Here is a 27,757-nt window from a genome sequence, read left to right as displayed (position 1 = left end):
GAGGCTGCAAACCTGGCTGATGTGTTTGTGGCTGCACAGAGAAAGGGGATAAGCTTGGAGTTTCACGACTCGCAAAACAAAGACCAGCTGCACGTGTGAGCAGGGCTTCGTATGGCCACCCACCCAATGAGTGTTTGACGGTCACAGCCAAAACCTTTGTATGACCTTTGTTCCACAAAGATAACATACCAAGCCCATGTGTCCTGAAAACTCAGCAGAGTTTTCAGGACACATGATTGAGGCACTGATTGATTCAGATTCTTGTACACAGACAGTTTTCCCTTAAACAGTATTAACATGAGTGAGACGATCCCCGTTTGCTGTGTTCATGGAGATGAGGAGATGAGGAGATGAGGAGCCTTATCCAACAGGAGACCTATACACCAAGGTGCAAGGACGGGTTCATCTCCTGAATATTGGGGTCGCTGATAATCTGCCATTCCCTGTTATACTGAGCTCTACCTGTGCTATTTGATCTTTTGGACTGCAGGCACACAGTCCAAGTAACTAGGGCTCAAGCTATGAAGCCAGCAGATCCCCCTCAGACCCTTACTTCTCTGCCATTTTGGGGCAGAATTAGGGACAGCACCCGGGAAGTTGCACAATTCCCACGTCCAGAAAAGGTGAGAGAAATTTCATTTTCATTCAAACTACCTCCCGTCTTTGAGCCTGAAATATCTTTGGACTTTAAAGTCCCAGGTAATATCACTGAACTGCAACGTGATGATCTAGTATTGGCACCTCTTTTACAGAAAGCCAAAAAGTAGGAGCAAGAACTAATTTTATGCCAACTTTATTAAAGTCAAGGACCACTCCATACCATCCTCAAACAGATGGCCTGACTGGGCACTTCAACCAGACCCTGAAGCAGATGTTGCACAAATTTGTGAATGACACCAGTACAGACTGGGATCAGTGGCTGCCTTACCTCCTCTTTGCATATAGAGAAAGAATCACCCCAAGCTTCTACTGGCTTCTCACCTTTTGAACTGTTATATGGTCATGAAGTAAGGGGCTTTATCTCTTTGCTAAAAGTGATGTGGGAGGGTGACCAGAGAGGCGCAGGGGCTACTAATGTCGTCTCTTATGTTATGCAGATGAGAGAGCGAATAGAGAAGATGACTGAGCTAGCCCAAGGTACTTGTAATCCTTCCAAATAACTATAGTAAGCTTCTAGCTAAATGGCAAGGACCTTTTCAGATTCAGCAGAAACTTGGAGCTACCACCTATGAGGTGGCAACTCCAGGTCACTCCCGCGCCAGTAGAGTTTGATATGGAAATTTCCTGAAGGAGTGAGCGGAGAAGTCGAAGAGGGCAGAAGTTCTTTTGATAAGAGAGATTCAAGAGGAGGAAGAGGTAGAGGAGCGGTAGCTACCTTCAGCTGTGCTTCATCAAGTCTGACAGAAATGAATTTGTATTTAAGCTGATGATGCTTAGATTAATTCACTGAACTCAGCTGTATACTGTCAAGTGTAAAGACAGTATAAACTGTATAGTGTCAGTGTAGGGAATGAAACTGCTGACATATTGTTGAATTCAATTGTTTACAGAAACAAAGAGCAGTGGGTCAGTTGACTGACGGTGCTCATTTACTGTCCAGGTGTGGAGGCCACCCTCTACAATGTGGGCAACAGAAAATAGTATAGTAATAACTCGTTTTAATTTTCTTTTACTACATAATAACATAATATAAAGCAAAACGTTCAGTTACCTTTGTACAAAAATGGTTAGTAGAATTGTCCTTCAAGCTGCTACTTTTTACTTTCTTACTTTGAGTACTTTTTAAAATAGAATAGAATAGAATGTCTTTATTGTCATTGTCACTGGTACAACGGAATTGAAAGTGGTCTCCGATCGGTGCATCATTCATAAAATACAAAATGTAAATAATAATAAGAATATTCCAACAGTGTGAACACTCTCACACACATACCTCAGTCAGTGCATAGATCATTTCAAGAGCAGCGTAATGAACGTTATTTGTAGCAGCATTAAGACATGTCATTGCAATTTGGTAAAAACTGTGTTATTAGTCTATTTTCACTTTTACTCAAGTAAAAACATTGCTTCAGTACTTTTACTGAAGTACTTTTTTAACCCAGGCATCTGTACTTCTACTTAAATAAATCAAGTCTGTACTTTTGCCACGTCTGCTGCTAACAGCACTTTTTTAAAGAAACTGCACACACAGTATGCTAACACGAAGCTAACCAAGAAATCCGAGTGATGATAAATGTGAATGATGCACGACTCCAGCAGCCTGATGGTCAGCAGCTAACCAAAGCAGGATCGTAGCCTCCATCATGATGTTCCTAAAACAGAATCACCCTGAATCTCTCTGGCCTGGTTGTCACCTTTGCATGTCCTCATTAGATTTGTGTTGGTGTGTTGGACTGTAGCCTATTGATCCCGACTGTTAACTGGTAATTGTGTAACAATGCATTTCAGGTCATTTACGTAACAAATAATGCGATTAATGAATTTCCCCAGTGAGTAATTAAGTATCATACTGCATTACTTTACAAGTATGTGAAATACATTACTGTTCTTGAGTAATGACCGCAACAGTGAGTGATGGGGTTTGTATGCAGTGTGAAAAGAGGCTTATTAAAGTCTTGCTGTGAACAACAAAATAAAAGACACACCAGGTGTGTGAGCACAGCCACTGCTGGCTCCTGTTTAATGTTTCCTTCATAAATATATGAGCACTCTCAAACTTGCCTCCTGACCCTCATTCTGTGAGAAGAGATAATTGCTTGTCAGGGATAAATATAGAGATTAATGAATTCATTAGTGGTGGGGAGTTTAGCTCTTCAGAGCAGCAGTTACTGCTGTGACACATCACGCATATTGTTTTACTAGCTAGTTAGCCTTAAACAATAACATTCACACAGCAAATTGCTTCATACGCTCATGAAAATCAAAGAGAAGCAGTGTCCTTATCCTGAAATGTAGCAATAATGCAAACAAAGGCTCTCGAAATCCTGATGATTCATCTTAATTACTTTTGTCTATGGAAGCTGGAATGAGACAGGACACATTAATCCACATTAGTATCCAACACTTTAGCAATTTATATTAGCAATTTTGGCACTACAGTTTGTATGCAGCTTTTGTGCCAGATATGCAGTATCTCCACTTAATGAGCTGCAGAGCTGTGAAGAAGTTTCAGATTTTTAAAGCCACTCAAACCTGTGAGCTCATCTTATTAAATATTCCAAACAGTGGGACGATTAGGAGTTTGGTTGTGATACTAAAATACAGTCAAACCACTGAAAATGTGCTTTCATTTACAGTGAGTTGGACTGAAACTTATAATTCACTTGTAAAAAGTTGCCCTTTAACGTCGATAAGAACTGTTCAAATCAACATCAAGTTAGTCAGATTTGTTGCATACAATGTGACAAGGGTTTGCAACAGAGAGGTTTTCTTACCGTCCTTAATTTTTTTAAATGAAAAGAAATGATACTGAAGTGTAACATGAGCAGGACTTCATATGATATGAACATGTTTGGAGTTTTTACAAGACAGAATAAGCCTGTGTGCTCGGTGAAAAGAGCCTGTCAAGGTTTGCATATTTTACCTCACAAAGGTCACAGTTTACACTGCATACAACACAGCCCAGTGCCCCTTTGCAGCAGCACAGAAGGAAGTACAAATGTTATTTTACAGCAAAAACGATAAAAGTGCTGTTGGCCTTCTTAACTTGTTTTGACTCACTTTTTTCAAACATGACAAAACACTTGTGATAATGATGTTTTTCAGCACATAATGTAAAACATTTCTTATTTAGCTATACGTGGGGATCTCTGTAATGTCTCAGTCCAGTTGTTTGATTTCTATTTACTTTAATCAGGTATTAAAGTTTACTCCCTGTCTTGTTTTACTTGATTAGCTTCTCCTGTTATTTTGCCTCAGCTGTGGTGTTTCCTCATCTAAAGCCTTAGTTTGTGTGGATGTTATGTTGTATTGTTTGCTGTTTCTCACATTTTTTTTGTTTGGCTTTTCAGACATCGTCTTCTGCCTTTTGCTATATGGATCATGTGATTTACTTTGTCACTTGCAGACACTTCTTTTCTCCCCTCACATTTCCACTCTAACATGTACATGAAAAGGGCTGAAATTTAGCAACATTTTATTACAGTCAGACTATTTTTAATGCTTATGATTGCATTTACCAATATTACTTGCTCTATCAGTAAAAAGGAAGTTTCATAGTGTTTTGAAAATTTACTTTATTTTTCATGTGGAAACTCCCCATGACCATTAATTATCACCATTATTGAATATTAGACTGATGGAAAGACTGAAAAGGGGGAAATGGAAGAAAAACAATGCCTCATAAATACTTATTGAACTATGAAAGTATACATGGAGCCAAAAAGCAGTCAGATGGGCCAAAACCAACTTAAAATGTTCAGTTTTTCCTTCACTTATTACGACTTTGAATCCAGTTAAACTCCCCGGGAATTCAAAGTACTCAAATGTTCGTAAATACAAGATGTCATTAAACATCAACAACCAAACAAATACATGGATCTTCGAAAACACTGGATACATTTGGCCTTATTGCACTTAAACGCATTTCTCACTGTCAGGAAAGTGTTCCTTAAATGATACACAGGCTGTTGTCCTGCATGTGTCAGGTGTTTGGAGGCTTCTCTGCATGTCCACTGAACAAACACAGCCTAGACTTTTAAAACAGCTAAACACGAGGTTTTCACTGTGGGTCAGTAAACCACAATATACAGAACAAATCATCATCAGCCTTAAGACTCAACCATACATACAGTGTTGTAGATCGACCAGCATCAACAGAATTTCACAGACTGGAATGTGATGAGTTGATTAATAAGAAATAAGAGGAGGGAGGGGACTTTGTTTATTATTAATAACCAGTTTATCTTGTTGTAAACATGTAAAAACGTGTTAAAGTGGAAATGAAACACTAAAGGCTCATTTACACTGTGGAGCCAAGCTTGCAAAAGCTGTCAGATTTAACGGTGTGTGAAGCTGGATGTTGGATTCCCAACAGAGCTTCACTAAAAAAAAAATGTTTGTGGTGTGATGCACGTGTAGAAAACTGAGTGTGGCTGGGGAAGAAAAGACTTGCAGTGAAAGGAACTCTTATTGCATGCCAGGTGATTGTGTGGTTACACCTAGCCAAACTGGAACCAGTTTCTGATTCCAGTTTGTATGTGTGGTGACTTAAACAGGTTCTGTTCATTTCATCCTTTAATTGAAATGAGTTGAACAAAAACAGCTTTGTGACAAAAGTCACTCTCTTCACAATGAAGATACAAAACAAATGTTGGTAGAAGCAGAAAATCTCCTTACAGCAAACCCAGTTTGACCAGAGAGAATTTATTTGATTCAGTGTGAAGTTCCATCACCTCCATTATCTGCTGTCATACATTAGGTGGGCAACACCACTCAACGTGAGCTGGGAAGTTTTGGCATTCTTCCTGTTTGGAGAAAGCAAAGAAAAGCAACTAAAAGGCAGCAGGAAGACTTTTGGCCAAGTCTTCCTCCCTGAAATAAAAACAGTAACTAGTTTTAAACTAATTAACACCATAATCTTCATTTATAGATGGAATCTATTTCTAAATGTATTGTTCACGTCTAACCCTAAACCCAAAGAACGTTATCAGTGTTTTTTGACCTGATGATACTGTACATCATAATGCACAAAACAATGGGCTCTTACATGTACCCACTACAGGGGAACACTGGACATCCTGTTTCCTTAGCACCTGTCAACATCTCTTTATCAAGAATATCTAAAAGTGGATTATGGGTAATTACATACAAAAAACAGTCCAGTACATAGATGCATCCTGGATACGTTCACTAGGCTGTGTGTTCCCCACCGATGTATGACAGATGAGGAAGAATCATGAGACGAGGGCAGTAAATAAACAGATCCCATGTGATTCTGTTTGGCACAGTCGAGCCAAGGGAGCAAACATCTGAGCTGATCTGAGGAATGTTGGCTGCTTATCTGCTAATCCATGTCTATTACAGATAAACCGCAGTAAAGGAAAGCAAAGACACAAACTCCACTCTCATTATTCACATCAGTTCATGGATATAATGTGGTAGCAGCTGGGTGATCTCTCAAAGGCCGGACAGAGCCAGTCAAAAATACAGCGCAGCAGCCGATCGAGATCTCAGGGCTCGATTTAAACGGCCCGACTGGCTCATCAGCCAGCTGCAGTCCGGGCTGATAACCTGCACCTGGCTTCAGGTTGGTGCAAAGAGTCATTGTGAGCAGAGGTCTGATGCAGCCGAGACATCCCTCAGTCCTGATGGCTCTTGTCCTGAATGAATTTGTATTCATACTGGAAACAAGGGGAGCAGGAGAGCTGTTAGACACAAAACACCACTTTAAAGGCCATCTACTTTTATATACCAGCATGGACATGATGCATCATTGTAACTCAGCTTCTTTAATCAGTCGATATCGATATACAGTGCTGTGAAAAAGCATTTGCAACCTTTTTTATTTTTTAGTATATTTAGCACTGCAACATGTTTCAGATCATGAAACAAATTTTAATACGAGACAAACCTGAGTAAATACAACATGCACTTTATACTTTTATATATTGAGGGATGAAGCTATTCTGGACTTATGTGAAAAGAAAACTGAAGAGCCTGAGAACTCATCCAGGAGATCTCAAAAGAACCCAGAACAACATCTAAAGAACTGCAGGCCTCAGTTAAGTTCAGTGTTCATGATTCAACAATAAGAAAGAGACGAGGCAAAAACAGCATCTGTGATAAAGTTCCAACATGGAAAGCACTGCTGTCAGAGTCTGCATGCCTAGGTGTTTCATTTTATAAACCTGTGGTCATGAAAGCGAAGGGAACACTTAAACTGGATGAACTTGGATGAGTGAACGAATACTTTTGGCAGCGTCATGTAAATCAGACTTTTACAGTGGTCTGTCCATCCACTTTCAGGCCACTTTGTCTTTTGTCATGTTTGAATACCTCAAAAACTATTAAAGATAAAAACTTGCCATCAAAATTAATCAGGATCTATAATTTGGGACACATTAATGTAATTAAGTGTCTGAGTATTGACTCGTCAAAATATGAACAGAAAGGTTACAAACTTCTTCATATTCTCTTCAGGGAATATGAAGAAGTTCTATGTTCGTTCAACTTTCCTGCTGGATTGAGCAAATATGACAAATTGTACTACAAAAAAAAAAAAAAAAAAATGAGTAGAGTTCAGTTAGGTAATTGTGGAGTTTATAAATGGCACCCACCAGTCTCCAGTTTAATCTGATTTAATAAAAACTGTACTGGAACTTGTTGAATTTTTAAACTTTTTAAATACATCTCGACACATTTTATATATAAAGAGTAAGACAGTAATCATTATGGACGTCCAAACGTCTTTTTTTAATGGTTAAACAGTTTAATAGAAAATATTCTAAAAATGTGATGCCCTGAGATGGACTGAGGTGTTTCCAGTATTGCAAAGTTCAGCTTGTTACCACAGGGGACGTTTTTCATACTTAAACTGCTGCTCAGACACTTTTTCATGCATCTCTCCCAGATTCAGATTTTTTTTTAGGGTTAAGAAAGAAAAATTAAAATTTCAGGCTTTTATTTTTAATCGCTTTTGAGAGAGCCTGGCTCAAGCGTTGGCTCAGATTTCAAAATGCAAAGAATAGCCTGAAAGTGGACAAACCAGTGATTTTAATTGTTAAACCTATATTGAAAAAAAAATTATGAAGCTTGGTTCATGTTTGTATGTACACTACCAGTCAAAAGTTTGGACACACCTTCTCATTTAATTGTTTTTTAAATTATTTTCATGACTATTTACATTGTAGATTCTCACTGAAGGTAATGAACACATATGAAGCTACATCGTAAACAAAAAGTGAGAAATATCTCAAAACATGTTTCATACTTTAGATTCTTCGTAACATCCACCCTGTGCTTTGGTTCCTGCTTTCGCTCATTCTCTCCATGAGCTTCGTGAGGTCGTCACCTGAAATGGTTTCCAACAGTCTTGAAGGAGTTCCCAGAGATGCTGAGCACTTGTTGGTCCTTTTGCCTTCACTCTGCGCTCCATCACATCCCAAACCATCTCTAATAGGTTTAGGTCAGGTGACTGTGCAGAATTCCATCACTCACCTTCTTGGTCAAATAGCCCTGACACAGCCTGGAGGTGTGTTTGGGGTCATTGTGCTGTACCAAAGATCTTTAATTTGGACTCATCAGACCAAAGCACAGATGTCCACTGGTCTAATGTCCACTCCTTGTGTTTCTTGGCCCAAACAAATCTCTTCTGCTTGTTGCTTTTCCTTAGTCGTGGTTTCTTAGCAGCTATTCGACCATGAAGCCCTGATGTGACTCCTGGTCTTCCTTTCCTGGGCCGTCCTCATGTGAGACAGTTTCATCGTAGTGCTTGATGGTTTTTGCAACTGCACTTGGAGACACATTCAGAGTTTTACCAATGTTCCAGACTGACTGACCTTCAGTTCTTAAAGTAATGATGGGCTGTTGTTTCTCTTTACTGAGCTGATTGGTTCTTGCCATAATATGAATTCTAACAGCTGTCAAACAGGGCTGTCAGCTGTGCACCAACCTGACTGCTGCACAACACACCTGATGGTCCAAACGTCATTAAGAAGGAAAGAAATTCCACAAATGAACCCTGACAGGCTCACCTGTGAGGTGAAACCATGTCAGGTGACGACATCATGAAGCTCACTGAGAGAAGGCCGAGGGTTTGCAGCGCTATCAACAAAGCAAAGGGTGGCTACTCTCAGGACTTTAAAATATAAAACATATTTAGAGTTATTTAGCATTGTTTTCTTTGCTACATGATTCTATATATTTTGCTTCACATATTTGATGTCTTCAGGTTGTATCCACAATGTACAAAGTAGTAAAAATAAAGAAAAACAATTAAACGAGAGGGTGTGAGAAAATGTTCTAAAAATGTTGATGAATTGAGAAGGAATGACTGCTTAGCCTTAATATAACTAATGTCAATGTAAACTGATTCATTGAAATAATTCCAGTTTCTTACCAAAGCTAGTTGCCGTCCAATGTTTCCCATAGTTATTACTCCTGCAAAGAAGATGCAGGGTAACCACGAGCGAATGTACAGGAAGTCAGGTGACGTATACCTGGGCAGAGAAAAGGCAAACATCAGAAACTCACTTTAAACTATACACAGCAGAATTAACTGACTGTTTGAATTAAACAAGGTTGTGTTGTCATTGTTTTTATTATTAATAATAATATTGTCCAGTCTCTGGACAAGATCTCTGGTCATTTAAAAAGTGTTATACACTACTGTGCAATACTCTCGAGCTACCTGTCATTTCTTTATATGCTGAGAGGAAAATGGGGGAAGGTACAGTGATGTTTGCAGATGGTGGCTGCCTTTAATTCTGTTCTCTGCTGAGATTAGAGATGTGAATTGAGAACCGATTTTAAAGTGCAAACTGTGCCCAGGAGAGAAACAACTTATGCTGCAAACACAACTTCGGCTCTTTGCAACTACCTGCACAAAGAGCATGCTAACGCTAAGCTAGCCAAGAACCAGTCAGACCAGAGCCAGTCAGGCTGCGGCCTCCATTTCTACCTGTTCAAGTAGAATCAATCGTTCCAAAGTTTTCTAGGCTTGTTTTCCTCTTTGCTTCATGCTGTTGGCTTTATGTTCATGCCTAAATACTAAGAGAAACATCACGTGTCCTCATTATGATAGGGATTTGTGTTGGTGTGTGGGACTGCAGTCTGTGGGTTTATATTATTAAATGATATCTATGAGACAATAAGTTTCAGGTCATTTTACAGAGAAACGTAATGTGTACAAGTAGTAACAAATTACTTTCTCCTGGGAGTAAGTAAGTAAGGTACTGCATTAAATTTAAGTAAAGTGTTCTGTGTAATATGTGTAACACATTATTTCTCTGAGTAGTGATGCCAACACTGACCACAACAAAGAGTGGAAATACCTCCAACATGCACAAATATTTAACCACACAATATCCAATTAAATTTGGAATTAATAGCAGAGCGAATGAGAACTGATAAGGAATGGAATCAATAAGCGTTATCTATGATGGAATCTGAATCGCTACATTTGTATCGATTCCCATCCCTCATCAAGAGGATCCATTCAATCCCTCAACAACATTTAGGCTCGGGCTCATTACTGCTGGAGTTCCCGTGAACTGAACTGACAGTGTGTTTAACATCATTGCCGTGTTGACAAATTAAGCTGCTGTCAATCACAAGCATTTCAGATGGTATTGCATGATGGATAACAAAATCCAGTGGTACTTTTCTGTGTTCATACTTCCATTAATTTTGGCAAGACCCTTAACATCACAGGGGGAAATGCTCCCCAAACCATGTCAGAGCCTGCAGTGTGATTTCCAGGTGCCAGTAGACAACGATGTACCTCTCTCCTGATTTCCTCAACACATGCTGACGTCAATGTGAATAACAATTTCAGAATTTCAATTCATCACTCCATGAAAGCAGCTGACCCTGATATTTAGTCCACTTCTAATCTGATGTATAATTTTCAGCCTTTTCCATTCCTTAACAAACAATTATTGACAGTCACTCATCCAGTGGAGGAAATAATAGATGGATAAATTAAAGGGCAAGACACATTTCTCACATCCTGTGTCAAGTCTTTGCTAGAAATTTTCATATTTCTTAATACAGGGCTCTAGAGTGCAACCAAATTTTTCAATGGTGCAACTAAAAAAAAAATCTTCAGGTAACAAAACATCTCTGCAACTCTCTGTGTGGTCAACAACAGACACACATTATGTCCCTATCGTGGACTAAACCAATCAGAGATAGTCAGGGGCGGGACCTCTCTGATCGGCCGTGGTCAATTTCAAAAGCAGGTGGATAGAGAGAGGTGAGTAGCTTGAATAAAGCGATATTGATTCATTAAATCCTGAATGGACTTTTAAATATAAATGTATTTTGCCAGAAACGCCAGATTCTCAGATTAAAGCTCACAAAACTATTTCAACAACCACCAAACAGTAAATGAGAGCAGGCACACGGATTCCACACAAAGACGTAAACACAGAGCGGACCCGACGCATCAGAATCAGCTTTGTCTTTCTCGGCTTTCTCACCCCACGGCCCGAACACGGACACGCTGTCAGAGCTCAGCGATTCTGATGCGTCGGGTCCGCGCTGTGTTTCCGTCTTTTTGCGCTGATTCTGAGCTGCAGGTTTTGTCTCTCCAACCAAAATTCGCCGAGCCAGCAGCAAAAGAAGCAGCAAACTACGCTTCACATTTGATCAATGTCGTCATGAATTCCCTCTGACTTTTGCTGTTTTGCTTCCACCACGATAAAAATCACACTTCATGCACAGCTCTCTCCCTCTCTCTCTCTCTCTCTCTCTCTCTCTCTCTGTACTTCAAGAACAGTTTCCCATCTCAAATCTGTTTTCTGCATTTTTCATTCTCTTATTACCCACCAGTCTACCGTTGTTTACAGCGCTGTCGGCCGCTGTCTTTTTCTTTTCCTTTTCTTTTTCACTTAAATGACCTCGGACAAGAAAGCCTAATTTCTGCTGTTCAATACTGAAGAAATGTAAACTTCTTAAAATTATGCAAAATTGCAGAATATTTTTAAGGTTCTCTGCTCTGAATAGAATAACTGGGCAAAGCCTACTGAAGCTATTATTCCAACTCTGGTCACACATAACTGAAAGGCAACTGTACATGTAATAATATTACATGCCTAATATTACAGTGTGTCTGTGTTTGCTGGGAGGGTCACTGTGGACCAGTCAATATTCAACTGTTGGAGCTAGAGGAGGGTAACTTACTACATGGTGATACAACTTATTATTATTATTAAATACTAAATTATAAACAGGGATTACAGTGTGCTACATTACTCTATTCAATAAACACAATACAGAAGCCCAGCAGACACAGAGTACACCGTAAGTCTGTGCTGGTACACCTGAATGATAGGCACACCAGTGCAACTACTTACAGAGTTCACTTGGAGGTCACATTATTGCATTCAGCAGTTTATTTAATGATAAAGTCTGAGTTACCAAATTCATTTGTCATTGTGATGATTTTCTCTCAAATCAGCCTCCACCCTGCACTTTCCACCATTTTATGTTTTCACATTGTCTTAATATGCAAACTAGTGTTTGAGTAACTTACTGGAAAACTCCGTTGTAAACCAGGAGCTGGGTGACCAGCGTACCCAAAAAGGCAATGCAGATTCCCAGACCGAAGCCACTGCGGGAGCGATCGAATGTCCACCACAGGCCAATGGAAAGAGCTGCCAGAGTCAGAGACAGCTGAACATTGTTGGCAAAATCCACTTTCTGATGCAGGCAGAGGTCAAGGACCAGGCTGAATGCTCTGAGATGCACTTACACACACGCTTACACAATGTACAGCTCCATCAGCTACCCAGTAAGTCATTAAACACCAACTTCCTTGAATTAAAAGTCACACTCTGTGCTTTACTTACATCTTCAATGTGTGATTTAAAATCCACTCTGCAGGTGTACAGAGGGAATTATTAAAAAGAGAGAAAATAAAAAATACCAACGTTCTAAGGATACAGCACTGGCATGGTTGATACCCACAAACACAGCCACGCAGCGCATCACGCTAGACCATTCCCGCTTGAACTTGTGTGGTTCACCCAGACGGCTGTCGATGCAGGGGTACAACAGCCCAATCATTGCTGCGAGGGGGGAAAAAAGAAAAAAAGGATACTGTGAGGAAAGATTAGGGAAATTAGGCATTTGTATAGCACCAATTCAAAACAACAGTCGCCTCGAGGTGATTTAATATTGTTGTAAGACCCTATAATATTTGAGAAAATCCCAACAATCAGACCACCCATTAAGGGCAAGCCTTTGGCAACAGTGGGAAGAAAAACGTCCCTTTCAACAGGAAGAAACTTGTGACAGAACGAGGTTCAGCGAGGGGCCTGAAAACAACGTAACGATAACAAACAATAAAGAGTCAAAAATAACCAAAACAATCAGACTCATGGAGAGGAATTTGCTTTAAAAGTGTTGCAAATGACAACAATATGATCCACAAGCATAATTGATTTGTGTGCAACTTTCAAATTCACTCACAAATGCATGCTCCCATCCACACAATCGCAATCTCTGTATATTCTGAATATAGATGAAATTCAGGTGTGTGTGTGATAAATGTGAAATGTGATGCTGAACATTTCAGCATGTAGGCAGCATTATATTTAAATGACATGTTAACCTTCATGTGCTAATGTGTGATGGTTTTAATTGTTAAATCTAGGTTTTCTAGTAGAGGGCTGACGAGCTGCTCTATTTATTTAGAAGAAGAAATGCCCAGTTTATTAAAAACAAACACCAACAACGCCCAGATGTCCCAGTTTTACACCGGGACATGAACACAGCTTACATTTGTGGATAGAAAGCTTTTTGAAAGTGAAAATGTATCTGATTTGTGAAGCTAAACTTTGTCCTTAAATACCATTTATTCATGTTTGGATATACGCGTTTCTACAATAGTTTTTTGTGTGGTCACAGTGTTTGTACGTACACTACCAGTCAAACGTTTGGACACACCTTCTCTTTTTCTTTATTTTTATGACTATTTCCATGTTGGGGGATTGAATAAATCCCCAACAGTGTCACCAGAAAAGCCCCCCCTACCCCTGTCATTTAATCTGGTAAAAATGCCAACGATAACGGTTTGATAAGCACAACAGCATGCAAAAATAATTATATTTCTAAGCAAGAAAGGAAACTAAATTTAGAATTTTTAAATACAAAACAAAAAGATTATTTTCATTGCAGCACACATAAGCTCTAACCCAGCTGCGAAACGATCTATTTCTGCACTTTCCACAGAATGCAGAAGCCCTCCCCTGGGATACAAAGCACTGTGTATTTCAACAACAGGTGGAAATGACAGGCTCCTGTGGGCGACGCCGTGTGTCTGGGGATTAAGACTGCCTTGGGCTGTTGTGCTCTGTGCTGAGCCACTCGGGAGCAGCAGGCATTGCTCTACATTTCCATCGGCAGCATCACACCCAGAAGACAGCATTTCAATAAACCAAAAGCCTGGCAGGTATGTTGTAACCTTCAATGTAATGTTGATGTGTGTGCGTGCACAGTTATCGGCATGGTAAACGTGCCCTGAGGCAACCGTTGTTGTGATTCGTTTCTATATAAATAAAATTGAATTGTACAGTGTGCATATTTTTTCTAAAAATGCCACGCAGCACTATCAAGTATGCTTTTATATAAAATCACAAATTTATTGTGAAAATGATTATTTGTTTGACTCAGCAGTGTTGTTGAACCAGGAGCATTGCTGTCCTCTTGAAATGTTCCCTAAACTCTTGTTCAGAGTCATGAACACTGACACATGTCAGCGGGAGCAGCTGTCTGTCTGCAGGGTGAAGTCGGCTACAGGAACAAGTTTGTATCAATATGGAGGTAAATTAAGATCAATATACATTTTTAGTACTGATTAACATCTGAATATGGATTTGTATTTATTTTTTGACAACCCCAATTCAAACTCAAGTACACTGCATTTCATCATGCAAACAGTTGGTGTGTGTGTGAAAGGTTTTAGCATTTGATGGGCCAGAACCAGTCTGCTCAGGGACCTTCTGTCTTTAGATCAATAAATAAAGTCATATTAGTTTGATTAGTTTGACAACCTTTACTATCAAAGAGACACTTTAAAATCTCTGTGCAGATGCAAAACATTAGGGCCCTATAACAAAAGTGACACAGCTAAATAAGCATCAGTTGGGCTGTCAACATTACTAGTGGGTGTAAATATCTAACATTTTAGCACCTGTGAGTATTGATCAGCATGTATCTCTGAAACAGAATGGCTACAAAGCTTGGCATGCAACTCAGTCCTCTTTGTGTTTGTACAAATCAATGAAATAAAAAAAAAAATACATAAACTTAATTATAAATAGTAAAAATAAAAAATACTGGCAGCTATATTTATACGCACATACAGCATAAATTTGAGAATCTCAGGTGACTACCCTCCTGAGTTAACATATTTTCAGTTTTTGCTGAATTCTACCTTTATATTTATGTGGATCATTTTAACATTCAGAAAATGCATAAACTGTGTATGTTAATTGTATAATAAACTGAATACTGGTGAGTGCTCACAAAATATTCTGCTTATTACTGTGTAACTTGCTCATTTTAAGTAGGACTGGGAAAGATATGTGCATGCCTGACACAGATGGACAGCGTCCAACAAGCTTCAGACGGGTTCAAAGGTAAAGGCTGATGCTGTTGTCCCCGGAGGTTAGTACCTTTTCTGCATGCTCAGTAATTTGCTTATAGCTATGGAGCATTTAAGATTCATTTCACTGGAGGCATAATTAGGGGATAAGGGAGACTGGAGCAATATTCTTTCCAGTACCCTTCACTTAGTGAGTAATCTAACCTGAAAAGCAGTTTAATACTTGCTATACAGAGAGTTCATTCTTAGTGTGCTGCTTGGTGTCGTTTTCAGCTAACAACATGGAGATTTTAGCTCAGTACCATCGCAGAACTTCAGGATCTAGCAGACAGCTATTGCTAGCATTGTAGAAGATGAGCAAGCATAAACAGAGCATTGACAGAGCATAGACAAGTGCCATTTTGGACCACAGTGTGTCTGTGAGCTGTACAGAGTGTGTATTTGCCAAGGAGAAAAAAAAGTGTATGATAAGTGCACTCTGACATGGAGAAAGATGTAAGAAAGAGGGGACAGGAGAGGTAAGGCCTACGCAGTGGTGTCATGGTAGACGCAGTGCAGGCTAAACAGGTTATCTTTAAGTATTGTTGTGAAATGTACAGGGATGCACTATGTTGGACTGTTGCAGGCACAGTGGTAATGGGCAATGTTAGGTTATATCAAGGACAGCAGACATCAATTTAAATTTAAGGCCAGGACTGGTACTCGTGCCCAAGTACCTAAGCTCATCTGTCTGCTTAGATCTTCTAGAATTCGGTTCAATCTTTCGTCGAACAGGCTATCCTAGAGCACAAGCTTACCTAGGTAACCTAGTTACACCGTACATCACAGAGTTGGAACTTTTGTTTGTTTTTTTTTAAATCCAGTCCATAGGCTGCACATTTTTACAATGGGAGAATGTTAAGAATTACTTACAGCAATGATAAACAAAGACGTTAAAATCATTTAGGAAGCCACTGGAGATGGGCAAAGAGCCACAGGCAGCACCAGGGCAGGAGGTTCGCAACCTCTTGTCTAGCTAGATTCTGTGGTTTCCATCTGAACTGTTTCTTTCCCTTTTTATCTCACCTACCACTTAAAATACAGTTTTTTAACCTCATTTTGAAAAGGGAAACGTTTCACACACCTGCAGCCGTCCCACAGCAGAGCGGCACCCACCAGGCCGAAGAGAAGATACTGGTTATGACATCAGGGGGAAACAGGGTGATGTTCCTCTGTACTTGAAGTAAGTTAAGCACCAGGGCCAGGAAGACACCCACAGAGAACAACATGGCCCCTCGGATCAACAGGTTGGTCGTCCTGCAGAGCAAAACAAAAGGCGTCAGGACACTAGCCTTTTAAGTGCTATTGTGTTTTCTTCACCACTCAAAGCACTTTTTTTCTACTAAGCACTTCATTCACATGCACACACTCACACTCTGTTGGACCAGAATTGTACCAGTGGCCAACTGGGGTTCACCTTGCTCACGAATACTTTTAAATGTAAACTGAAGGAGCTGGGGACAGACCATTAGTGGACAACTTGGCTACCTTGTTACCTAGGTCACACCCAGGTCACACCCAGGTCACACCCAGGTCACACCGGACATGGACTTATATAGGCACACAATGTTGAGTTTTAGCAGGACAACTCAGCCTCAGATTGCAGTTTCTGTGCTACAATGTTCAGTGAATAAAAGACTAATGAAAGATTTACCTTATTATGTAACATACAGCAAAGACAGTAAAAAAGTCACTATGGGAGTTTGTTGTTCTTCTTATGGTGACAACAATCACAGAGCTAACCTGTTGGTGATAACTGAGATGTATGGTCCACGAGAATGCTGCATCTCTCCAGACCTCGACCACTGCTGCTGGTCACCGGTCACTGCTCTTCCGCTCATTGCCGTTAAGGTTAGAGACATTCGTAACACTAATTCAGGAAACTGTAGATGGTGCCTGACATCTTTAACCGTTACTGTGGTCAATGTCCTCCACTGACATCCCAAACCAAGCTGAAAAACAAGAACAGGCAAAAAAATAAAAAAAATTAGGCTGATTTCTGTTTCAATCAGAACATCATAAAAAAAGGTAGGTTAGGTGTGTGCTCCATGCAATGGGTGATGTAATGGTTTTGTACAGCAAGTTTAAGAACCTTTTTTTAACCTTAAGGATTTATGGTGTAAGATCTTATATACACAGCTTCTAACGTTAAAACTTTCGGTATCATTTATGAAATAAAAGTCAGTGTGAATGTTAAGAAAAGTCTACATACTCCATGTTTGTTTGTAATTACAACACAAACCACCCAACTATACTCCATGATCATGAATTCCTGTAATCTGTGCTCATTCATGTGGTCTTGTACCATCAGTAACCATGCATAGAGATAATTGTAAAACCATGACCTGTATATAGATAGAATGAGTGGTTGACTGCATGTATACACAAGCTGTGCAACTTTAATTCATGTATCTAAAACTAATACACTATTATACAACCACCATCCATGTATGCATGTGGATATTTGGTTACTGGCTGTTACACTGTGTCGAGCATGTTCACTTCTCCTCTGAGGCAAAGATCCGAGGTGATTATTAGAACAGTGATGACTTTAAGTCTTTGCTTCAGTATCAGCAGGAACAGCAAAAACTAGCTGACCGGATTTTACTGGTGAGAGCTGGCGACCACAGAACAAGGATGGCTTTCAAGCTGTCCTGAAAGGCTGGGCCAATTTTACCAGCATTACCAACCACTCAAGCACTTTATTACGGTTGCTAGTAATACTAGCAATGCTGTGATGCTGCACCATTTTTCTATCTACAGACAGTTTGAGCAGATGAATGGTGAGCTTGCTCTGGATAATTAACTGTACTGAGCTGGCTACACTAACTTTTAGCGTCTTTTATGCAAGGCTGAATCAGGGAGAGAGCAGATCAAGTGTGCCTCTCATTCATCCATACTACGTATCTGTATCTTTAAAGCTTTATTTTCAGCAGGCGTCAGGACTGCCGTAGCCTTTTGCCCTTGTTAGACCGATTAACGCAGCCCCCATTTACCTGTCTTTTACTACCTGGTGGCGACCAAAACATGTCAAAGAAACAACTAAACACCCCAATAAAATAGTCACAGCAGAAAACACGTAGCTGTCGAGGTAACGTAGGTTAGCTTAACGTGAAGTTCGTTGTGTGTACGTAAGCACTGAATAGTTAGCTAAAACAAACGCGTCGTGTACGTGATAGCACACTGGCTGAAGTCCAAGCTCTTACCTTATGCCGACAAACACCTTGTTCTTACACATTTACTCATTTCAATGGCTTTTGCTCGTCGTGTAACACTAAACTGAAACAAGCGAAAAGCTAGAGTTTTCTCTTCCTATTGTGACTACTTCCGGCTGAGGCATGATGTAACCGCGTCACAAAAATGACGTGTCATGTGATTGGATGTGTGCGGTAGGTTAACCCAGAGCCCTCCAATGGAATAATTATAAAAGAATTCCAGTAATAGGAACTGTTAATTGTTTTTATATAATTTTTTCATTAACTGCCGCTTCACATGCGAAATGTTTATGCCTAAATAACTAGGAAAGGGACAATGGTCATGTTTAATTTATGAGCAATTAAATGTATCTTTTGTAGCTTAATAAAACAGCCCCAATACCCAGCTCAGCGTTGTACTCTAGTTTTTATCCACTCAGAAGAATCCTCACACTTAATTCTGTATTCATTTATTTATTTATCTTTACCACATATTTGATTTGTTTTTGTGGTCTGATTGGCTTACAGTAATAAAAAAGTGAGAAAGTCACCGTGCGGTGTGGATTACTCTTAATCCTCATTTATGCTATTTTCTAATCAGCATACTGAGACCTGCAACTCATGATGGTGTTTGGGGGATTATACCAAGGTACACAATGGTTTTAGCAGAAAGAGGCTTGCCATGCTCTCTTGTCAACTATAGCACTTAGTTAACTTTATCTGTTAACTGGAGTTTACATGCTATGGATCATAAAAACACCTGTAGAAAGCTAAACACTGAAAAAATGTGGAACTGAAGGAAATTGGAGGGGAGCAAGCTAGTAATTTGTTAATATATTTACTAAAATCCTGGAAGAAAACTAAAATTAGAATTAAACGAGTCATATATGTCAAACTGGGCTGTACTACACTAAGCAGTAATTTTTAGTGCTCACGTGGTTGAAAAGAGTGCTGTACCTTATCGTGCGAGATCAATCAATTGGAGACCAGAACAACAAACGACGGAGGCCCCAGACAAGTGCAATCAAACGATGAGTTTATTAACACCGGAGAGGAACCATCAGCATATGGCTTAGTCTGACAAAAATACATTGAATGCAGGTTTTATAGCATAGAAAATTAACGCCCACACATACACGTCAATACAGGTCAAAAATACATTATTTACAGACAAGGGTACATCTTGTACATCTCTAATAACTATAAACAGACATGTAACTTCTCTTTTCTATAACACCTGCCTTTTAAGGTAATAAACTTCAAGCTTCAGGGTCTCTAAGAGCTAATAATTGACCCTCGTCATCAATCACTAAGTAGACAGAATTGCAGCAGGTCTCAAAGAAAAGCAGAAGACACTTGGGCCTTCGCTCAGGCCTGCTACTAGATTAATATGTGTATTGTAAGCATGCATGCAATTAACCTGCTATGTTCTCATCTTCCCTCAACATGTATCACCTGGACACTCTCACCAGTGAAGCTTAAAACCCTCTTGGATGGAACATCAACTCTAAACAAGCACAGATATGCAATGTGTATAGAATGAACTCTACCTGTGAATAGAATGAATGTGATGACAAACATATTCAATGCAATATGAACCCTGTAAGAAATATTACTGATAAAATAATGCTGTAAAACATGTTCTTAATGCATTTATCATAAGGCAGGTTACATGGCAGCAATAAAAGAATCTCTGAATCCTAACAACCTTCACTGAGCCCAGCAAAGTCGTGTCCTCTATGATTTCTAGATATTTGGGGAGGTTTGATTGACGTGAAGTTCAGTTCAGTTCGATTTATTTATATAGTGCCAATTCACAGTTGCTTCAAGGTGCTTTAACGGTTAGAGTTAACAGTTTGAACCGATTTCTTTCCATCTGAGGGTCACTTTGGATCTCCTTCCAGCCCGCAGCAAAGTGGTGACACATCCAGAAAACTTGTACTTACATACAATTGCTTGAACTGATCTTATCTTGTTTAGAAATGGCTACAGGAGTCATTGCCAAGTGGTATAAATTTAATCCTCTTTCTTAGGTCTTCACTGAGCTCCTTGGAGTTTCAGAGTCCAGCTATTTGACAAATCCTTTTAATGCTGGAAATAGTTCTGTAACTATATGTGTAATATTATTAATAAACTTTATTTGCAAATTTGTTTTTATGTGGAAACAGCTCGCAGAATATTCAAAGGATAGTTTAAATGAAAACCAGACATTTAAGTTACACAACTACACACACAAAAATGATTTTTAAAACTCAGGGAATTACCTCAAAGACAATCATCTGAGGCAGAATGTCTTGGAGGGAGGTTCAGAAGGTGAGAGTGGGGTACAACGTCTTGAGACCCATAATGCATCTACCCAGCCCTGTAAGACACTAGTCAAGTTTGCAGTCTTTTTATAGAAAAAATGTCTTAAGCAGTTTTCTCCATTGCCACAGGTGCTCTGTGAGCATAAAAGACCTGCTCCAGTCTCAGAGTCTCAGCCTCTTATGTGGCATTAATTCCAGTTTCTGCACACCTTGATCTCATCATGTGCAATTAACCTTACAAGAAACAAAGAGCATTAAATCAGTAAGGATATTTAAAAAGTTGAAAAAAGTATTAATTTCTTTAAGTATAGTGCAAATATTAATCTGCGAAAATCTGATTGTAACAAAATCAAATCAGTTTTAGCAACGAAAATCCAAATGTGTCTTTACAAGAATATAATAAGCACTGATTTAATCTATACTTGTTCTAAACACATGCATTCTGCATTCACATAAGCCAGGCTAATCTTCTTAGATTCATCCACACAATAAAACTGATCGAACTGAAAAATCGCACCGAAACAGGCACAACATCACAGGAATTTACTGGAAAACACAAAACAAGCATGGCTGCCTCAGCTGGTAAGAATCATGAGTGATGCTTGCTGTTAAAAAATGTGACGAGTTGCTGCTTGCCCGGCAGTTTCATGGAAGACCAAACTAAATAGAAATGATCCTCTTCAACTTCCACCAACTATGTTATTGAATATTAAAAGGTAAACAGTCATACTACTATATTTACTGCTGCCTTAAGTTGTGAAATAACCAAATGTGATGGTTTATTACAGTAATATGTAACTGTGAAATATACATTTTAGAAATATAAACTATAAATAAATAAATGAATAGATAAATAACTGGTGGGTTTCATTTAAAAATACATTTGTAACTGCTAAATGAAACTGATCACACACTCCAGTGAACAAACAATATATTATTCTTGTGTATAAAAACAGCTGTGACTCCTAAACATTAATGCTTTACTACTGAAAGTCTCATTATTATACTTAAATACACGCAATCTGACATACTATAAAAACTGCATTAAAGACATAACTGTGAGTTCTAGTTAATATTTCTCTGTTATTTCTTTAAAACATTCCCAAAGATCAAAAGCAACAATTTCTTAGTCTAGCCCTGAATACGTTCTTAGTTTGCTGAAGCAACGGTACAGCTCTAAAAAGTCTCAGATAATAATAATCATGATGATAATAATAATAATAATAATAAATCTACTCTTTTTAGACCGTTTTTATGTACATTTATTTATTTACCTGATACTTTGTACAATATTGAGTGAAACTGAGTTAAAAGTACTTACATTGTGTGTGTGCTTACCATCGGGTCATGGCACACATCAGGCTTGCAGTCACCATTAGAAGTACTAGAATCCAATTCATTGCTTATCTTTTGATAATATTATATTGCATTATTATTCACAATGATACAAATACAATTAAAATTGACTTCTGTCTGATGTCTTCAGAAAACCCTCAGGCCTACAGAGTGTGCGCCTCACATGGCTGCAGCTCACTGTCCTTTAGCCCATGCTGCTACACTGATTTTTATGTGTGTTTTTTATCCACTAAGATGACTCAGCAGGTTCTGTGCTGGACTATCGGAGAGTCCTAAGGGACACTCACTTAACTCTAATAATTAGATTGATAAAGGGAAGTAAGAGGAGGCTATAGGGAGCTTTAAATTAGCTGTCAAGAGCTACTTGGAGGCCCCGTTACACAGCCGAACAGGCAGGATACAATTCATCATCCTGCCTGTGCCGAGCGCTGAGGACCTTTTCATGATTAGTCCTCTGTCGGCTCATTCACTTTAAATGTGAGTGATCGGTTGTGTGGTGTTGATTGTGGATGGTGATGGAGAGGTGGGGCTGGGCCTTGATCATAACAGTCATCCCCACTGGACCATTGCAAGTCCCATCTCAAAAATAATAGGCCTTGTGACCTCTCTGTTGTCTAGAATTAACCTCTAACCCCCTCCCTGTCTGTGCCATCTGCCAATCCCAGGACAGCCGTGATGAAAAGGGAGAGGCTTTGGCGAGCGTGTTCACCAACTGCACGTGTGAAGGATTCAAATGGGAAACAAGAAAATGGCCTCTGCTCTAGTTTTCATAGTATATTCGTCTCAAGTTTGGGGACAACAATAAAGAATGAACAACAAAAATTCTTGTATGGTCAGTGTGAGTTTATTTAGAGCCCGAGAGATTAAACACGTACAAAACTGTGAGGTTTTTTTACATCAGGGAAAATATTTTAAAATTTGAAAAACAAAACAAAAAAAGAGTTATGGCTAGACAACACATATGCAATGTGCATGCCGCTCAGAGTTTGGAGCGGCAGCTGGATAGTGTTGTGGTAAGACCACACACCTTTGGAGCGGAAGTTGCAAGCTCGATTCCCTCCCAGCATCCAGTAAGGGTCCTGGCTAGCCCCCCCCCCCCCCCCCATGCCAAAAAACCAAAAAACAAAACACCAAGCCCTGGAATGGCGCGGCAACGTCTGCAGCCTGTCCGCAGCTCGGACACGACGCATTTCACTGCATGTTGTACTCTGTATGATATGTGGCCAATAAACTTGCTTGTTGTTCTGCGTGTGCTTGGCATGCTTGTGTATGTGCATTACCTTAGCTCTGTCTGGTGGAGAAATACTCAGCTCTGGGAAGAAGAAATTAGCCTGAGAATTCTGACATTTACCAACAATGAAACATCTACTGAGCAAACAACAGCGTAAGAAATCCAAAATCACAAAGTTAAATGATCCCTAATGGATGGAGCTGACACCTGTACATGATGACATTTATATGGCTGAGAATCACATCAGGAGGAAATGAGACACAGAACAAGGGAGCTTTTCTGTTCCTGCAGCAGCAGGCAGAAAAATCTTTAATGTCCATCCAATGGAACCAGAGCCCTGATTTGTGGTGCATCATTGTCTGTGCACATTCTTGGAACTATGAGGAGGAAATGCTAATGTCCTGTTGCTGGCGGCACCATGAAAGCAATGCCAGCATGTGTGTGGCATACTGAATGATAATGACAAAGTGTACCATATCCCCCGTGAGCAAGCCTGCAGAACAATGATTACAGATTGGCCAGTGTGTCCTTAGGATCACAAGGGAGCCTGGTTCTAATGCTAATCAGTGCTGCTGTCCGCTGAAACATATCTGTACTTGCAGGACATGAGGAAATAAGCTAAAATATCCAGCTTAGACTATCATTTTACATCGCGCTGTTTGTTTTTTATATTTTAGCCCACAGGAATTTAAAGGCAGGTTTAACCTATTGCACCACCTGCTGGTAAATAGTGATTCAAGACTATTTTTGTTCTTCAAGCAATTATCCGCCACATGGCGTTAAACATTGATGTATGAGCTTCGCTGTATTCTTCATTATTCAATTTATTTCACAGGGTCTGTTAAAAACGCTTCATCTCCTTCTTGTTAGGGGGGAACGAGCTAATCCAGCCTAAGGAGGGATTCACCTGCTGGTTCAGGTTTTACCAGTGCCTATGCCATCCACCTCCATCAGCTAACCCGCAACCCCTCCGTGCCACCACCACAACCAACGGCCCTCTTGGAATATACTCTATTTTCATTCCAGGGAGTGAAACAAGAAGGAGAGCTGAGGCACAGCAATGCTCAGCTGCACACTCAATGTAGCTTAATGGAAGGGAGGAGAGTCTGAGTTGAGGCTGTCTCTGATTGGCTGGCCCGGAGATGTGCAGCTTCTCCGCAGCACAACCTGTCACAGTTAATCAGGGCCCATCTCTTAACAGCCAGCCGGGGCTATTGAAGAGGTGAGCCTATTTCTATTCAGGACGAAACAGATGATAAATCATTTGTACATAATTAGTGCTCAGCAAGGTTATAACTGACACGTATTTTCATCTTAATTAGGAGGGAAATTTGTTCCATTAATTTAATTTGGTGCGCATGAGTGCCTGTGCACCTAACTAAGTTAATCTTACACCTGTCAGGGTGGGAATGGAGTTGGGCTTTAGATTACAGGGGAAATGGGAAAGAGTGCTCTATCAGATTGTTTCATGCTGCTGTATCATGAGGTAAACTCAAACTGCAGCTGCTAAAAGCAGGACAAAGCCACTGTTAACACAGTCTGAGGCACTCAGCAGTAATTAGTCTTATCTAAGAAAGCCCTTTTTTTCTGTAACATTTCACAGCCATCCCACCACCCTGCAAAAGAAAATAAGCCGGCATCCTCGGTGCTCAGTCTGGTAGGCATACACACTTCTTCATCCCTGAACAAATATTTAAGCAGATCTCACAAATTGGTGCTACGGAGAAAATAGCATTCCATCATGGGAGCCGTTTCCATTCAAAAGCCCACATCTCTGATTTACAGCCACGGGAGCTTTCATTGGTTCGAGCGAGAAAAACTGTCTGATCCTGTTGAGGTTCAATAGGCAGGAGTAAGTCCAAGGACCGGGTCTCTGTTCAGTGCTGGAAGCTGTATGAAGCTGTAGTAATTGCCCCAAAGAAGTGGCTCAATAAAGAGTGAGCTGGAGAATGACTGATTTAGTAACTATAAGGTTTCTAATCGAGTTCTTCATCGCCTCACAGACACACAAGCTGACAACATTACCTGAATTGATGCACAGTCCATTACAGAGTGCTCCGCTTTAATCGAATGTCTATCATAAAAATACAGAGATGTCGGGTGCCAACGCATGCACTCTCACCCATGTGTGAAGGTGTAACCAAACTGTAATGGCTTTTCTTTTAGATATACCACTGCATGGCCTCACAAATGAATATTAGCAGGGAAAGAGAGGGAGAAGAAATGAGCTTCTAACTTGTAAAAATGCTGCTGTTGGACGCTCTTCTTTCAGACAGGAGAAATAAGCAAGCTCACTGACTGAATGAAATGGGACCAGGCTACGGCAAGTGCAGTCAGATGCCTGTGGAAGTAAATCATTCAGATGGTTGCAGTCCAAATCCATCATATGATAGGATGCTACAGCTAAGCTTTTGGTGTGTGTTGAGATTATCCTTAAAATGACAGGCGCAAAGGTCGACATCATTTTGTGTAATTGCGAAACCATTGATTTAAAATTAACTAGGTTAAAATTTGGACTTTAAATTTCTTGAGTTGTTGAGGCAGCAAAGAAACTCCAAACCTGTAACTGAGACCAAACTGTGTGGTTCACACTGTGACTTGAGTCATCTTGTATTTTAACTTTATGCTGCACTCTGCTTCCACTTCATTACTTCTAGTCCACACATTTAGTTATTCTTACATTTCATGAAGAACGTGACTGTCTGTCCATCCTTTTCAGGGTCGCGGGGGGCTATCCCAGCTGTGTTAGGGCGAGAGGCAGCGTACACGCTGGACAGGTCGCCGGTCTGTCGCAGGGCTGTTTAAAAATTAATATACTTACTTTAAAACAGGACAGCTGAAAGAAGGGAGCAGCTGAAAGAACCAGTTGGTCAGGGATGAGCTGATTTCTCCTTCATGTAAAAGGTCCAGTCAGTCAAAATTGAGGACATATCTGAGAGTGTGCATGATTATATTATTGAAGTATAATAATAATAATAATATATACATATATATATATTTATTTTTTTTAAGAAGTGTGAAACTGCTGATGAGGCTGATCAGTCTTCAGGTGTGTCTGTGGTTTAGTTTTCCTCTCATTGGGCTCAAGATTTAATGAAAAGAATTATTTACAAGTGAGCTCAAATATACACAAGCATCATTTTCTGCTTCAGTGAAGAAAGCATAAATTCAGTTGATGTTTTATTGTTGCGACTATTTACTAATATAACATGTAGATTATAATAAAAAACAAGAAATACCCCGAGTGTGTGAAGTTTTGACTGGTACTGAAAGGGTGTGTGTGAACATTCCCACTGTGTGTTACATGAACAAAAATGAATTGCTAGCAGGGTGATAAAGACAGAATCTGTTTACTGTTGCCACCAGCAGGACACGAGGTCTTCTAAAAGACAGTCCCTCATTTGTTGATGATGCCCTAACATACTGAAACCTCCCCCTGCTGTTAAACTGAAACATTATGCTAAAGCGCACAATATGTGATTACAAACATTGTGTAGGAACAGTGAACCCTTGTGTACAATAGATGGCAGCATTCCCACACAGACCAGGACAGCCAACTGCCCCACAGCAGCAGTGCTGCCTGCTCTCCTACTGCAGGGTTCAGGATCAACTCTTTGAATTCGTCCATTTGTACCTGTCATATAAAAAACAAAAGCACCTGCGGGCTGTTTGCACTCTGATTTAACAACACTTGAATTTCCAGGAGAAATGAAAGCTCGTTACATGTAGGTTGAATACTGTAACCATACGGGGTGTCAGGATAATATTCTGTTAGTAAATACTTTAAAGAAGCACCGTAGATATAATTTCAACATTTCTAATACTTTTGTTTTATGCTACTTCCTACTTCCACTAGACTACATTTAAGAGGGAAAATGGATCTTTAAACTAGAAACGACCCTGTAAACTCATCAGGGTTTATATAAAAGTCCAGCAGCTGCAACATGGATTACACATTGTTGCCTCAATATTAGTAATCTAATGATGTGTATCACAGACCCCTCAACTGTTTAACTGCTAATACTTATGTAGGATTTACCATGCAGCTTTTGATACTTTTACTTGAATACTTGCAGCTTTGTGCATTGAACCACAGCAACACTCCCATGTATGTTTAAATGAATTCGTAATATATTAAAGTCTTTTGTATGTTACTGCTCTAGATGTTTAAGACTGAGCTTATCTTACTTGTGAGCAGAAGCTTAAAGAGCAATGTGATGTACTCATGGGGTTTATAGTGATACTCTGACAACACATTAAATCTTAATGTGATGTACAGCCCTGTTTTCAGCCCAACTTCTATTATATTAAAATTCAACAAACTGAATCCATGTTTTCATGGGACTTATAATAATCAGAA

The 27,757-nt window shown here is 39.7% G+C and overlaps 1 protein-coding gene across 1 annotated transcript; it reads right to left on the bottom strand.

Annotated features, from left to right (window-relative positions):
- Positions 1–4,217: 4,217 nt before the first annotated feature.
- On the bottom strand, positions 4,218–18,679 carry insig2 (insulin induced gene 2). Its single transcript, XM_003456202.5, has 7 exons — positions 18,517–18,679; positions 17,054–17,262; positions 16,395–16,567; positions 12,607–12,731; positions 12,197–12,363; positions 9,059–9,158; positions 4,218–6,341 (listed from the first exon to the last, which is right to left on the bottom strand). Exons 2-7 carry the CDS (start codon positions 17,170–17,172, stop codon positions 6,300–6,302), a joined length of 726 nt encoding a protein of 241 aa, XP_003456250.1. The 5' UTR covers positions 17,173–17,262; positions 18,517–18,679; the 3' UTR covers positions 4,218–6,299.
- Between the last annotated feature and the right edge of the window lie 9,078 nt (positions 18,680–27,757).

The sequence above is a fragment of the Oreochromis niloticus genome, linkage group LG16 (assembly GCF_001858045.2).
Source record: "Oreochromis niloticus isolate F11D_XX linkage group LG16, O_niloticus_UMD_NMBU, whole genome shotgun sequence".
Classification (NCBI taxonomy): domain Eukaryota; kingdom Metazoa; phylum Chordata; class Actinopteri; order Cichliformes; family Cichlidae; genus Oreochromis; species Oreochromis niloticus.
This window is presented reverse-complemented; position numbering and strand designations above follow the sequence as displayed.